General features: G+C 35.3%; 1 protein-coding gene across 3 annotated transcripts in view; it reads right to left on the reverse strand.

The window, feature by feature from the left end:
- The window catches only part of LOC150107977 (rab11 family-interacting protein 4-like), a 186,317-nt gene that overhangs the window by 56,956 nt on the left and 112,760 nt on the right, over positions 1 to 16,601 (reverse strand). For all 3 annotated transcript variants that reach the window (XM_090415498.1, XM_090415499.1, XM_090415497.1), the window contains exon 9: positions 10,180 to 10,229. In XM_090415498.1, coding sequence (XP_090271624.1) covers positions 10,180 to 10,229 — 50 coding nt within the window. The remainder of the gene's footprint in view (positions 1 to 10,179; positions 10,230 to 16,601) is intronic.

Genomic DNA, 16,601 nt, shown 5'->3' on the forward strand with positions numbered 1-16,601 from the left:
TTTCCACAACTGAAACTTGAAAGGGGATATTAGAACAAATGCATTTAGTTAGATACTGTGTTTGGTGCTACAATAAAACTTTATTTCGCTTACATGTATGCAGATAGCAACTGTGGGAGGAGATGATTTTTCACAACATAGGGCAATTTTCATTCCAGTTGCCTCTAATTACACTAATTGTGGTTAAATGTGAGGATGGTCTGAAAAGTTCTCAGCCTAACAATGAAAAATGAATTTATAATTTCAAAATTATTTTTATTTTTCAACATAATCTCCCTTAAGACTAATACTGGAAGTTTATTTTGCACTTGGTTAGACTATAATAAATTCAGTTTAATCCTTTATCCAAATGTAAGCAAACAAAGTTTGCGGCTGAAATTATCTTCGGGACTGAGGTACTTAAGTAATTTACTTAAGATTAATACATCTATTCCAGCGATGCTCCAGCACCATTATCCCCTCCCTGTAGTGGTTCTCAGCAAGATCTGCAAAATACCCCTCTACAGCTGCAATCACCTCTTGATTCGAAGAAAAACACTAACCAGCGAGGATGAGTTTTAGTTTTGGGAAGAGATAGAAGTCAGAGGGAGCCAAATCTGGGGAATAGGGTGGATGTTCCTACAATTCATAGTACAGATCCCTTAATTTTCCAATTGCCAAAACACCTTTGTAGGCAGGTGCATTATCCTGATGAAAGATGATTTTTTTCTTTTGCAAACTGGGTCTTTTCTCATGAATTTCTTCATCTAGTCTGGTTAAAAGATCAGAATAATATTCCCCGGTAATTGCAAGGGTAACCGGGGAATATTATTCCCCGGTTACCATTAGCATCCCAAAACACTGATACCATGACCTTTCCTGGCAACTGATGGAACCAACTAGTCTTTTTTGGAACTGAACAACAGGCTTCTGTCCACTGTTTTGACTGCTGTTGAATCCAAATGGTGAATCCAAGTATCATCCATAGTAATAAATTGAAGCATAAAATCAGTTTTATTCTTGTTAAAACACTCCAAGCACTGTTCAGAGATTTCATGCGAGTGCATTTTTGATCTGCTGTGAGCAAGCGCGGCACCCATCTTGCACAAAGCATTTTCATTTGCAATTCTTCATGCAAATTATATTCTACACGTTCTTTTGAAATGCCTATAGTCTCAGCAATTTCACGCACTTAGACTTGCTGGTCATCCAATACCATATTGTGCACTTGATCAATGATTTCCGGTGTTGTTACACGTTTTGGACATCCTTCATGTGGATCATCTTCAAGGCTTGTAAGGTCATGTTTAAACTCAGCAGCCCATTTCTTAATTGTCAAAAATGAAGGAGAAGAGTGCCCAGAAACGTTTATGAACTTTGAATGAATTTCTTTTGGCATGAAACCTTCTTTTACAAAGAATTTTATAACTGCACGATACTCAATTTTATCCATTTCAAGGGATACAGACAACACTTTTGTTTCAGACAGTTGTATAAAACAAATTACTTGATAGAATGACTTGTAATTTCACATGGATGCAAATGACAGATGTACCAACTTTTAAAAAAAAAATTTTGCTGATGGTGTTGCCATCTATAGTCGAGGCCAAGAATTTTTCAGACCACTCTCGTATATATGTAAATGCCATCCACTGAAGGTTGCAAACCTATTATATTTTATATAGATAATCTGAAAATTCTGCCCCAGAGACCACATGTAACTTTTGGCAAACCATCCCCCACACTTCTGATCTGATACACATAATGGCAGTCTCACACTATACGATAACATCCATCTAAAGGCATTCACAAACATTCATGCCGACAGTGTAATTTCAATCCAGTCTGTTGATTGAATTGCAGATACATTATCCACTTTGCAACCAGATCTGTATGTAGATAAGAACACTTTTGCTTCAGACAGCTGTATAAAACAAACTACTTGATAGAATAACTTGCAATTTTACATGGATGCTTATGACAGATGTACCAACTTAGAAAAAAAAATCTTGCCGATAGTGTTGCCATCTATGATCGAGGTTGAGAACTTTTCAGACTGCTCTCGTATAGTACATACCGTCAATGTACTGTATTTATGATACAACAAAATTGTTTTTCCTGCATTCAGATGGGATGTTCTTCACACTATACAGGATCATTTTCATTCATCTTTGGAAATGATAAATATAGTGAGTCAAAATTCATCTATTCTTGAAAAAAAATGAATTCTATGTATTATAAGAAGAATACTGTGTCTGTGTCTGGCAAAATACTAGTGGGATATCAATAACAGATATGCAGGATATTCTATTATTGATAAGATAGAAGAGCTACTGACAAAAAAAAGGGGGAAAAAAGTGCTGAAGGTAGAATCAAAATATTTCTATTCAAACCTGTTCTTCCTCCCCCTTATGTTGCCAATCATTTTGCTGATTCATATTTACATCTTTTAGTAATTTAAATATACTAACAAAATATAGGATTCTCCATAATTGTTTTCTAATATATCCTGAAATAAGCACTCCACCCCCTAAAAGAACTTTTTTTTTTTGCATTGCAGTAATTAGTCATATAACACACCAGGTGGCACCTGTGAATAAGACACTCTAAACTTGTGCTGCTACATTTTATTATAATTGTTTTTTACTCAAATTAACCAATAAATGAAAAACAAAACGGTGGGTACTAAGGAGCCAATTACTTCTGCACAACCTGTAAGAACCCACACTGCATCAAATCAGTTATCTTTTCAATTAAACATCAGTCGTGCAACCGTCCACTATGCCTATAGTGCGAAGGAGTTCAGTGTGAAGCAAAAATGGTGGCAACAAAGATAGCGATGGAAGAGCACTTTGTGCCTTGTTATATTCTGTATTTCATTATAAATACAGAACATAACAATAACAGAAAACACGCAAAAATTGCACAGACACACCAAGAAACAAAAAACAAACAATACTACTTAAAATTCTAGTAAAATATCTAATGTTAACACAAAATACTACTAATCTTATCAGGAGCTCTCGACAAGCCGACTAGTGGTGTGCCACAAGGATCTGTTCTTGGACCACTGCTGTTTAATTTGTTCATAAATGATATAGGAAAGGATCTGAGAGGAACAGTTCATTTGTTTGCGGATGATGCGAAGCTGGGTAGGGCAATAGTGAATGCAGATGATGTCAAAATTTTGCAGGATGATTTGGAGAGATTGGAGGTCTGGGCTAAGGAGAATGGATGTCAATTTAATGTGGCAAAATGTAAGGTTATGCATTTTGGGGTGAAAAGATTGGCGGCAGTTTACTGCATTGGTGGAACCGTGCTCCAGGAAATTGATGAGGCACGAGATTTAGGAGTGTTGGTGGATAAGGAATTGAAATTTAGGGGACACATTGCAAAAGTGGCCAAATCAGCTCATCAAATCACTTGGTTGCTGAAGAATACGTTGACAAGCAGAGACAAGCAGGTTATTGTTCCTCTGTATCGAGCCTTGATAAGACCCCATCTAGACTACTGTGCTTAGATTTGGTCACCTAGGTTTCTTCTTGATGGGGAGGAGGTGGAGAGGATCCAGAGGCGAGTGACCAAGATGATAGCAGGTCTGTGGAATGAACCGTATGAGAACAGGCTGAGGATTTGTGGGTTGCAAAAATTGGTTGATAGGCTGAGGAGGGGAGATATGATTGAGACATTCAAATTACTGAAGGGTTTCTATAAAATTAATTCAGAAGATATTTTTGAGAACAGGGCTGGTTGTGGGAGGACTAGGGGACATCCATGGAAACTGGGCAAAAGTGTGGTTAGTAAAGGTGTTAGAGCTGGGTTTAGAGTAGTGAATGAGTGGAATGCGCTCCCTGAGTCTGTGGTGGATGCTGTGACAGTGAATGAGTTTAAGGCAAGGTATGATAGAATCTGTATGAATGTCAAATGGTTGTGATGAATATGATTTGGGGCCTCCCTCGATGAGTCTAATGACTCCCTGGAGTTGCCCGTAATAATAGTAATAGTAATAAAAAAGTAATAAATAAAAAAAAAGTTATTAAATGTTTAAACTCCTATGACTAATGAACCATCCTGTATTTTACACACACACTTTAATACCTATCCTGTAGGTAATTTGATTTTCATTATTGTTCACCGTAAAATGTTAATGTCAGAATTAATATTGAATGTGTGGTAGTCGAAATACAGGAGAATGAAATTAAGGAAATAGTGTGAGCTTATGTTATCCTTCACAGGATAAAGTGTGATATTGAAAAGTTACAGAAGCTGCAAGAGATTAGCAGGGCCTACATGAGAAAGAAGCAGATGGTTGAGGTAAAAATTGAGATATCATGAAGAAATGAGAAAAACAAAATAAGGAGAAAATGCGAGACATTTCGATAGTGTACAACACAATTGAAACGGCTTGCACCCCGTTAATGCTTTCCCCCAGCCCGTTTCCCATAAAATCCTTCCCCTTCTCCAAAGAAGTGCCCTTAATAATAATAATAATAATAATATATATATATATTTATTTTTAAAAACCCTGGGTTTTCTAAATATCTTCCCACCCTGCCTCAACCTCCCACCCCCCCATGTTTCCTAACCCCGGCTTTAAAAGCCTAACAGCAGAAGTTTGGAGAACGAAGACATCCTAACATCCAAACAAGGTATGTGTAAAAGTTCTTCCTCTATTAGTCTGCATATATTTACCCTTAAAATACACTTATAATACCCTAAGAATTCTTGAATAAAAAGCCAATGTATTTAAAATAAGGTACGCTCCTAAATGGAAACAGGCAAAAATAGCTGTAAAAATAATAATAAAATGATGTTTACCTGGCACAAAAATTAATGATATTAGTCATACATATGGATGCAAAAAAAGGTAAGGTGAAAAAAGTGTCTTAGTTGGCACTAGGGTGACCAAGTTTCCTGTATTTTAGCTAATTTTTTTGGATCATCCCGGCTCTCATATTGATCTTCAAATACTCCTGTATTTTTCATAATCAATCACTGTCGTTAATTTTTCAGTGTATATTATAACCGCCAAATACAATTTGACACTAATATCGATAGTTTGGAAAATTCTAATTGATACAATTCTGTTCCGGCCAACGAATATACATAGGTCTTCTGGCAAAGATGTTATATTGTTGCGTTGATCTTGTAACCTTTGGTTCCATTTTAATAATCGATACCCATTCGGAATAATAAAATCGTTGGTAGCGATTTTCGATATACACTTCCAGATTTTGTTTGTCTGTTTCCTATCTTGCGTTCTTACCAGCAGTTGTGTCTGCATTCATTCTCAAAGTATTTTCAGCATCCTTGAACATTGAATGCCATAGTATATTTTCATGATGGATAGTGACGGTGAAACAGAAAGTAATATTTTTGCAATAATGCAACCAAACATGCCTCTGATGGGTTGAATATTGTTATTGAAATGATAGTTTTAAAAATTTATGGAGACTTTTCAGTAGTGCAAAAACAAGAGAAGAATTAAAATCATTCTTTGATTTTCTTGAAGCAGAATGGTCTGAAATTCTTCATCATGTTCCTACTTAGTGACTTTCTTTGACATCAACGTAGCTAGGTTAATAAAGAACTAGTTACCTATTAAGAGTTATTTTAAAAGTGTTCAAAGACTGTCCAAAAATCTTGAAAAAACAATTCAGTGATGAGAATCCAGAAAAGGAGTGTGTTGTTGAAGTATGCCTTAATTTTTTTTCCCAACATTGGTGCTATACTTGTTCAAGATTCTAAATCTCTTGAAACTGCAGATCTTAGTATCATTGAATGCTACAGTATAATGCAATGTTTAGGTAGTAAAATTCAACAGAGGATAAAGGACAGTTTTTTTTGGTAATGCCACTGAAAAGATTTTCAACTGTATGACCCCAGCCCTACAAAAAAAAATTAAAGATGATTTTGTTAGTTTTTACTGTTCATTGTACAAGTGCATTTCCAAGAATTTTGATTCATCTGATGCAAATCCCATCCATTGTCTTGTGCCCCTAAATTTGGACAGTGAATTTTCTTTCAAGCATTTGCAAGCAACTGTTCAACAATTTCATATTGATATTGAAAATGAAGATAATCTTTATGAAGAGTTTTGTAGTGCAGTGGGTGTTGTGAATATGGTGAAATCAGGAAGCACTGAACAAAAGTGGATGAATATATTTAATGAATTAAATAACAAGAAAATCAATGTTCCAAATCTTGGTAAAATTTTAGGCTTTGTGTTAAGTATTCCAGGCTCAAATGCCCACACTGAGAGAATGCTCTCAATGATGAACAATAAATGGACAGATCAGAGATATCAAAGTAGCTTAGAATTAATTAAATTAGAACTAATGGTAGTGATCAATATTGATTATGATTGTAAAGAGATTTTGCAGTTTGCACAAGGAGACAAGAAAATGAAAGATGCTGCAGCATCTGTTGATAAATATAAATAAGTTTAATCTAAGAAGTATGGATATTTTAGTTATATGTAAGTATAAATGTTTAAAATTATATTAAATATTTTGATGTGCTATAATTTAAATTGCTATTTGTATATTTTAAATATAAACCATCCCAACAATTAATGTAGAATTCATGTCCCAAAAATTTCGCTAAAATTTGTCATGACCCAATCTCCCTTATTTTCATGTTCAAAAGGTCACCCTAGTTGGCACTGATGATCTGAAAGATGAGAAGTATACTATGAGGGAGGATGTGAAAGAGTTGTTGGATGAAGCAAAAATGAAGAGCAAGAAGGTGAAGATTGCAAGTCTCCTGCCATGCTATGATAGCAGCAAACTAAGGAGGATGGTGTTGATAGCAAATGAATCAATATACAGATTGTGCAGAAGGAATGATGAAGGATTTGTGAACCTATAGTTTGAATTTGACAGATTTGTATAATGAAGGATTTGTATAATGCTAATGGACTGCACCTATATAGTTTTGGTGTCAGGAATCTAGAGAGAGAGAGAGAGAGAGAGAGCTTTGTTCTCTGAGCATGCTGAAAGCACAAATTCAGGAAAAATTAAGCAATTACAGTGGATGCAGGTAAATGTGTGTGTGTGTGTGTGTGTGTGTGAGAGATGGCCACATTGCCTCTGATTAGGGAAAGTGACCATGCAGTGTTGACTTGGAAGATTGTACTTCCAAGTCAACACTGCATGGTCACTGCATGAGGAATATTCTGTCAAGAAGAGGTATATGTGGAACTGCAAGGCAGGTGATTATGACAAGCTTAGGAGGAAGCCTGAAGCTGTGCCATGGCATAAAACTGCAAGGAAAAGATGTTAAGTAGTGCACGGGAGGAAGTAATATTAAACTATATACCTAAGGTAAGGAGGGCCATTTAGGTAGGAGTTGGATGGATAATGTCATTAATCATGACTTACAGAAAAAAAATGCAGTGGAAGGTACACAAGGAGAAAGGTGACCAGCAAACTCATGAATAGTACAAGGTTTAGGCAAGAAATGTGACCAATATGGTAAGTAATACAAAATCAGATTAGAAGAAGAAACTAGCTGAGCATGCCAAAGGAAATCCCAAAGAGTTTTGTTATGTGGGAACGAAAAGGAAAAAAGGAAGAATGACTATGGAAGAATAAGCATAATGAGTGCTGATGGTCACAAGGTGGCAGAAGCAGTTAAAATAGCTCAGTTACTGAGTGACTGCTTTGCAAGTGCATATCATCCAAGCGAGGTTAATGCTGTGACAGACTTATGTGGGAACAGAGGTGGATGAATTCGAGGTTCTTATGATATTGCAGATTCTCAATGTAAATACAGCTGTGGGATTAGATGGGATATCAGCTTGAGTTTTTCGAGAATGTGCAAGGGAACTAGCAATGCCATTGACTAGGCATTTTAATTTAAGTCTCAGGAGTTACAAGGGAATGGAAAGAAGACAAAATAATTCCTTCGCATAACAGATCTTCTAAGACTGCAGTATCAAATTATAGATCAACCAGTATTTCAAAAGTGGTGGTAAAAGTAATGGAAAAATTTGTCAAAAAGAGAATTCAAGAATGGATCAATACAAATAATACTCTGTGAAGGGCAAGATGGCTTTGTAAAGGTTCTGTCATGCCTTAGTAAGTTACTAACTTTTTATAATAGAGTAACAGCTGAGTTGGATAAAGAAAATGGTTACATGATGATGATTCTGCTGGATTTTGCAAAAAAAGGCAATTGACAGAATATCACATGGAACTCTGTTATGCAAATTAGAACAAATGGGGATGGATATGATATGGTTATGTGGATAAGAGGGTGGCTGCTGGACAGATATCTAAAAGCAGTATGTGGAGAGGCAGAATCAAGGTGAAAACAAGTGGCTAGTCGTGTGCTGCAAAGTTCAGTGCTGGGATCATTGCTGTTTAATTTGTATATAAATGATATAGGAAATAACTTAGAAGGAAATATTCAGTTATTTGTTGATGATGAAAAATTAGGTAGAGTAATAGTCGATCCAGCCTCTGCAGCTCAGTTGGTATAGATGAAGCCCTTTGGTTGGAAAGACCTGGGTTTGATTCCCCGTCAGTGATGTGAGGAACCGTTATCTGGTTAACTCACCTTTCGATGACAGGTGAGTTAGCCGGTCTCAGACAGAGGTGTGTGTGTGGGGGGGGGGGGGGTTCACATGCAGAAACTTGGGTTTTTTTGTCCCCCAGAACAGGCAAATTGGCCCCATGAATCTACAGACATAGGACAACACACTGGGATGCATAGGGTTAACCACCTTATCCTCGAGTACAGTTGTGGTTTCAAGAATACTTACCTTGACACCATAAAAAAAGATAGAAGAGGAGAATTAAGAAAGAAAGAAAGAAAGAAAGAATAGTTAATCTAGGTGATGTGGAAAGCTTGCAGGATGATTTAAATAGACTATCAGTATGGGCAAAAGATAATGGATTTCAGTTTAATGTGAAGAAATGTAAAGTTATGTATTTTGGATAAACAGATTACATGCCATGTATCATATTGATGGCAATGTACTCAGGAAATAGATGAAGCTAGAGATTTAGGGGTGATGGTAGACAGAGAGTTAAAGTTTAGAGGACATACTGCTAAGGTAGCCCATAAAATTACTTGGCTATTGAAAAACACATTAACAAGTAGAAATAAGGAAGTTATTCCTCTTTATAAGGCCTTGATACAGTCACATCTGATTTACTTTGCTCAAGTCTGGTCTCCTGGGTTTCTTGGGGATGAGAAGTGGGTGGAGAAGATTCAGAGGTGAGTGATTTGTGGAATGTTAGCTATGAAGATAGACTGAGGGTGTGTGGATTGCAGAAGTTGGTTGATAGGAGAAAAAGAGGAGATATGACAGAAATATTTAAGTTGATTAAAGGGTTTTATAGGATTGATGAAGGGGAAATGTTTCAGCACTTGGCTAGAGGGACCAGAACAAGGGGTCATCCCTGGAAGCTGAATAAAGGTGTGGTTAGTAGGGGTGTGAGGACTAGATTTTTTTTGCTTGAGTGCTTGGAGAGTTGTGAATGGGTGGAACAGGTGACCAGAGTCAGTTGTGAGTGCTTTGTCTGTTAATGGGTTCAAGGAGAGGTAAGATAGATTGTGTGGATAGTTTGGGTCTCTTGCGATGCATCTTCAGACTCCATGTAGGCACTTGTACAATAATAATAACTATATGAGCTACCTTTGCTTCAGAGACCAGTTAAAGATCCTTATGGACAAGACATATGACCAGCAACCAAAGCCAAGCTGTTCATTTGTCTTGTCTTTACACATCTTTCCATTAACCAGAAAGAATAAAGAATGATTATTTCAATATTGAAATAATCATTTGTAAGAAATCCTGAGATTGTGGCCCGACCAATGACACTTTTTTAAGGTCTTTCTTCAAAATTTGTTTGAATATTATAGAATTTTTAGAATCCATGCAGTTAACTGTTACTATATATAGAGAACACCATTAAATCAAATTTACTAACTAAAACAAACTGCTAAAAAGTTACACTCAAATTGCACTAATTTAATTTTAAAGGAAATTCATCAGAAAACATTCCAATGTTAAATTATTTTAGTGGCCCTTATAGGCTCACAACCATAACTAATTACATTGTAGAAATTATACTTAAACATTTAACAGAAGTGTAAAAATGTTTACATTTTTACACATCTATTAAATGTTAATTGACAACTGTCAAAATCTCACTTTTTTAGTTAAATACATATCATAAATAAGTATACCTGAGTGTATAGTTTTCCAGTTCTTGTTTTTTTTCCTTGTCTTGTCGAGCCTGCAAATATAAAATATTAATTATACACACAGGAACAAAGATTTTAATAATGTTAAAATAAAAAAAATTACCAGACATTTAGAATAATCTGACTTAAATAACATATAATTGCATATGTTGCCTATCAAGTTTGGAATGGAGTTGTATTGGATTGTTTTAAATTATGTGTCAAGGAACTAAGGCTATGAGGCTGGTGTATTACGATAAAATAAAATACATGCAATTAATTGTGCATTTTGCAAGATAAAATTAGACATTTTGCAAGATAAAAAAAGCTGTTTCCTGGAGGACATACCTCCATATGAGACCAGCTAAATCACCTTCATTTAAAAAATCCTAATCAAGGTTTATGTACTAGATGGGATTTGAAGCAGGAGAGGAAGAACACAAGTTTCTGGGAGAAAAAATTGCTACAGTAGGAGAATGGTCAGCTTACCTTCTTCTTGAAGCTCTTATGCAGGTTTCCTATTTGAACATATTATGTTGCAGTGATGTAACCGTTGGGATTAGTTTATAAAAGATCCTCAATTTACTACCCAATTACAATTCCATTTTTAATGAAATTAGAATTAGAATTTGTTATTTCAATTGAATTATTTCAGTGACAAAATGAGATTGTAAAGTACAGATGTTCAAAGCAATTCAAAGTTCAACTGCTGTAATAATGCATGGTGTTGCTATACAAGAAGAATATTATGAAATGCACTTTTTCCCCCTTTTTTTAATGGTTATATTTATAGTTTCCTAACTTACTTGATATAAATGTTGTACAAAGTAATTAAAACACCTACTGTAGTTTCTAACATTTACAGTTAATAACAGGATGTAGAAATAAACCCTTGCATAATTCCACTTGGCAGCCATTACTCACTACATTCCCAAGATTTATTAACAATGTCCTATAAAAGTTCTTTTTCTTTAGTCCTTTCAAGAACATCAAGGTCCATCACTGACCAAGTATTTTTGGCTTCTGAAACCTATAAGACTAATAACCTATCCTTCTGAAGGATAAGGTGATTAATCTTATGCCCAATGGAATATGTTATATCTGTAAATTGTGTGTATTCTTTTTGGTGAGTTATGTCTGTTTGCATGAAAAACTATCCACCTACATATGTTACCAGCTAATTACCTTTGATGAAAGCATTTATTCTTTGTATCAAGATAGGATGTGACCTCAGATCTTTCTGACCGAAACTGAGTGGGATTCTCCTCCTATTAGATATACTGTTGACCCTTGAAGAATGCAGGTTTGAACAGCTGGATTCACTTATACTTTTTTTTTATGAATAAATATATTGGAAAATTTTTTGGAGATTTGTGACAATTTTCAAAAACTCGCATACAAACCACATAGCTTAGAAATATCCAAAAAATTAAGAAAAACTTAGGTATGTTATGAATGCATAAAATATATGTACATACTAGTCTATTTTATTATTTACTACCATAAAGTATACACAAATCTATTATAGAAAGTTAAAATTAATCAAAACTTATGCACACAAACACTTACAGACCGTATATGGCCATTTGCAGTTGAGATAAATGTAAACAAATGTAAAGATGCAGTATTAAATCATAACTGTATAAAATAAAATTTTTATAATGATTCATCCATTCATTAGTATATAGCAGCGGTTCTTAACCTGGGGTATGTGCACCCCTGGGGGTGTGAGAAAGCATTTCCAGGGATGCGAGAGAAGTTTCTAAATTTTCGATGAAAACTACCGCCTGACTGCCTGTGAGAAACTAGCGAACGCTACATCGACTTTTGGGACCCCCACTCCTACCCTTTCTACCTTTGCCTCAGCGCATTGCACTTACCAGCACATGCAGTATAATAAGAAACTGGTTGATCGCACATGTTCGCATACTCTGAATACAAATGTTAATGAGGTGGTTTGACGCTGAAACGAATACTAATTTTCTTTAATTTAATAAACAACAACAACATAGCTATTAAAAATTGAGATATTGTTTTGTATGTATATGTAAATGTATGTGTTTATTTTTCAAGAAATAAATTATCTTGCAATAGATGTAATTTCCTAAATAAAGAAATAGAAACATTTTTCAAGGGGGTGCGAGAACTTATTTTTAGATTCAAGGGGGTGCCAATCACTAAAAAGGTGTATACCCACTGGTGTATAGGCTAGGCTATTGCGAAGCAATCTTATCGATTGCACTCTACCATGAAGCAATCATATTGCTGCTTCTTCGTTATCAATACATGAATTGTTATACCTGTAAATAAATATGATTTTTTTTTTTTTCAAAACTATCTTTTCATTTTTGATGTCTAGTGTTAGTAATATGTATAACATCTACAGTGTTTTGTATCATATAAGACAACATCGATGTAGGTACTGACAGACATACGATTCATGTTGTAAACATATGATGTAAACTTATGGTATCGATAAATAGAGTACACTGGCTGAGTGGTTAGTGTATCCATTCTCCAGCCAAAAGGCTGCAGGTTTGAATCCTGCGTGGGCATGGATGTTTGTGATTGTCCTCTCCCAATATGGACTGGGTCACAATGGAAGTAGTAGACCCAAATCCTCCTGCAGTGGGAGAGGGGCCTTCACCCTGCAGTGGGTAGAAAAATAGGCTGTCAATTTTTTTTCCCAACTGTAAATGTATTTTCACTTCCTTGTGATTTTCTTTAATAACATTTTCTTTTCTCTAGCTTACTTTATTGTAAGAATATAGTATACATACAAACATATATAAAATATGTGTTAATCAACTTTTTATGTTATTGGTAAGGCTTCTGGTAAACAGTAGGCTATTAGTAGCTAAGTTTTTAGGGAGTCAAAAGTTATATGCTGATTTTCGAACAATGCGGAAGGTCAGTGCCATTAACCCCTGCGTTGTTCAAGGGTCAACTGTACTTCCGTTTATTTCAACCTTGTACACCAAAGCCATCACATATGCTACCATTTTCTACCTTTCTTCCTCTTATGCATTAGGCTCAAATGGCTAAGTAGCCTAGCTTTATAAAAACCTTGTTAATATTATAATAGGACTGTTAATTCTATCTACAGACTGCTATGACTGTAGACAGGATTATATAGAATACATGCTGGTTTGTCTGCAAAGAAGACAAACCAGCCAGAAAAATACAAGTTTTCGGGAGAAGGACTAGCTAAATTACCTTCAGATGAAAAGTCCTTTTAGGCTCATTATCTCCTGGAAGGGATTAGAATCTTGAAGCAATCCAACAAAAGGAGAACTGTTGTTACTAATTGAGCTACAAGCTTTATTCTTTTAAATTTCCTCTTTTCTCCTTTCTATCCTCCCAATAAAGTCCATTACTACTATATTTATTATTATTATCACTATTATTATTATTATTATTATTATTATTCAGGCCTCACCTCCATGGAGTCAAAACACTCATTGGGGAAGATCCTTTCTAGGAAACACAGTCTATCATACCACTCCTTGAACTCATTGACCATTCTTCTCTCACCACTGTATCAGGCAATGCATTCCACGGCTCAACCACCTCCATGCAAAGAACCCACTCCTCACCCTCTTGCTCACAGCTTCCTTTTCAAACTTCCAGGGATAGCCCCTTGTCATCACTCCTTCCTGCTGTTCCACCAAGCGAAAGAACTCCCAACATCTACCCTGTAACTGCCTCTCAACAGTTTAAAAGTCTCAATCATATCACCTCTCCTTCTTCTATCTATCAAACTTTGCAGTCCATATTCCCTTAGCCGATCCTCATAAAACATTGTACAGTCCTGAAACCATATTTGTTATCTGCCTCTGTACCCTATCCACAGTTAATTTATTCCCTTCAAATTCTGGGAACAATAGTCTAAGTGTGGTCTGATCAGGGTCTTATACAATGGAATGATAACTCTTATCTCTGCAGGTCAGCGTCCTTCTTAGTATTGCAGCAATCCACTGGGTTACTTTCACCACCTTTGCGATATGTTCTCTGAATTTCAGTTTTCTATCAATCATTACCCCAGATCTCTTGTCTCTCCTACTTCCTTCAGTACAGCTCCTCCAATTGAGATGCAGCCTCCCATTGATGTATACCAAACTTCAAGACTTTACATTTTGCTGCATTAAACTGATACCCCTATAATTCACTCATCTGTCTAGTTTATTCAAATCCTCTTGCAGGGCTGCCGCATCTGCACTATTACTAATAACCCTTCCCAGCTTCACATCATCTGCATATATCTATATTTATCTGCATATTATTCTTGGTTAACCAAGTTTTGTTTATGCCAAATATTTCACTACAGGCTGAATAAATGATATTCAGCCTACTTTTCAATATTTTAGGTTTCTTATGGCTTTTTCTACCTTATGTATTGATATGTACTGCTGACCACAGATACGAGAACCTCATCTGGCAATGTGCCAAGAAGAGTCAATTCATGTTAAAGGAGAGAAAGAAATAAGGTGATGTACAAATTCGTCACCAACACATGAAATCATGTGCATTTTCTAATTTTCTGATGTATAATAATAAATACTCATCCCACGAAAACGTATTGATTACCCTATTATCGGAATGGATTCGCCGCCTTCTGCCATGCATAGAAGTGTTGAGGTGTCTCACATTTGTGGTCACACAGTACTTCTAATTGCTCTTCTATGATATTTTCTATAATTTCAATACACTCTACAGCGTTTTGCCACATTCATACTTATCTTTTACATTTCCAAAATTTTCTACTATTTTTACACAGATTTCGTACATTTTCTCTTTATTCTCAAAAATCACATGCTGACTTAATCAAGAACTTTCTATGTGATTTATTCTTCTTCACAAATTTTCTGTAATATCCTAATACCAATGGAATTCTTATATTTCTATATTGGCAGATAACTGATGCATGTTAGGTGTTGTAGTTAAATTGTTGGAGAAGCTTGTGAGAACTAGGATCCAGAGTTGGGTTGACAACAATGGTATTATCTTTGATGGACAGTATGGATTTGCTATAGGCAGATCATGTTTTAGTAATCTACTTATTTATTACAATAATGTGACCTCAGATGAAATATGAGCAGCTCTGCTCGGTGGTGGGATGAGCCTGCCACAGGGTAGAGCCAATGCTGAGAGTTCTTCTCGGTGACAGGGTGAGCCTGTTACTGAGGGGAACAACGCTGAGTTTTTGATCCTGCTGTTTGCTCATTATTGAGTTATCTGGGGGGATCCCACAAGTTTTTGGAGAGGTAAGCCCGCACTTAAACAGGGAAACCGGTATGGTTAGTGACTCTTCCATTATGCATAGCATTATACATGTCTGCAAGGAGATGTGCTTTGCATTATGGGATACTAAGGCAAGTGATGTGAAGTTTGTCTACCCTTGCCACAAGTTTCCCCAGTCGTGAAGATACTTCAGGAGCAAACTTTCTTTGCTTACACTTGGATAAAGGATTAAACTAAATATAAATTTATAGTCTAACCAAGTGAAAAAAAACTTCCAACATCTTTCTCTAAAAAAAAAAAACTACTTTACTACATCAAAGCTAGAGTCCTATTATTATTATTATCCATTAGGTTACAAAATTAAATTAAGCTGGGAGCAACATGTTTACAAAAAGGAAAAAAATTAATAAATAATAAATAAAAATTTATTAGTTATATAAGTATACATATAAATTACAGCCTGGTATGGATAGTGGCCAATAAAAGCTGAAAAATTGCTTCAGGTCCTAAAGTCAGGGTATGCTGGAAACTAAGTGGACAGAATGTATGCTTCATCCAAATTTTTGAACTTTTTATGTCACGATTATTGTTAAGATTGGGATGGTTAATCAAAATTTCACAGGCTTCTTTAAATTTTTGTTCATACCAAGTTTCTGTATTATGTAATAAGCAAGTACTTTTCCAATCAATTTGGTGAAGGGTGTTAAGAGCGTGATATGAGAGGCCTGCTTCACCAAAATTGTTAAATTTAATGTGTCATTTGTGCTTTTTTATTTATTTATTTATTTATTTTATTACAGATAGGGATTATACGTCCATTTCCCCCAATAAGGTAAGTTATACAGGTGCAATAAACTCCAGGATGTGCCAATGGAGGGAGAGGAGCCTTAGAAGAGTTGAATATGTTTTTTAATTTGAAAGGTGGTTTAAAAATGATATTAAGATTATAATGGTAGGATTCCATTAATTTTTTCTGATAACCCTTTAATGTATTGGATAGCTATAGTTTTATTGTAATCTATATTATTTTTTGATGAAGCTTTACGAAGAATTTTATTAATAGCATTTCTGCTATAGCCATTATTTATAAATGTATTGCTAATAATTTTTAATTCTTGTTTAAGAGCTTCTTCATTAGAGCAAATTGTTATAGCTCTGTTTTTGAGGGTGTTAATAACTCCAAA

The sequence above is a fragment of the Typopeltis vanoorti genome, chromosome 3 (assembly GCF_054136105.1).
Source record: "Typopeltis vanoorti isolate ZY-2024b chromosome 3, IOZ_Tvanoo_1.0, whole genome shotgun sequence".
In the NCBI taxonomy this organism is placed as follows: Eukaryota; Metazoa; Arthropoda; class Arachnida; order Uropygi; family Thelyphonidae; genus Typopeltis; species Typopeltis vanoorti.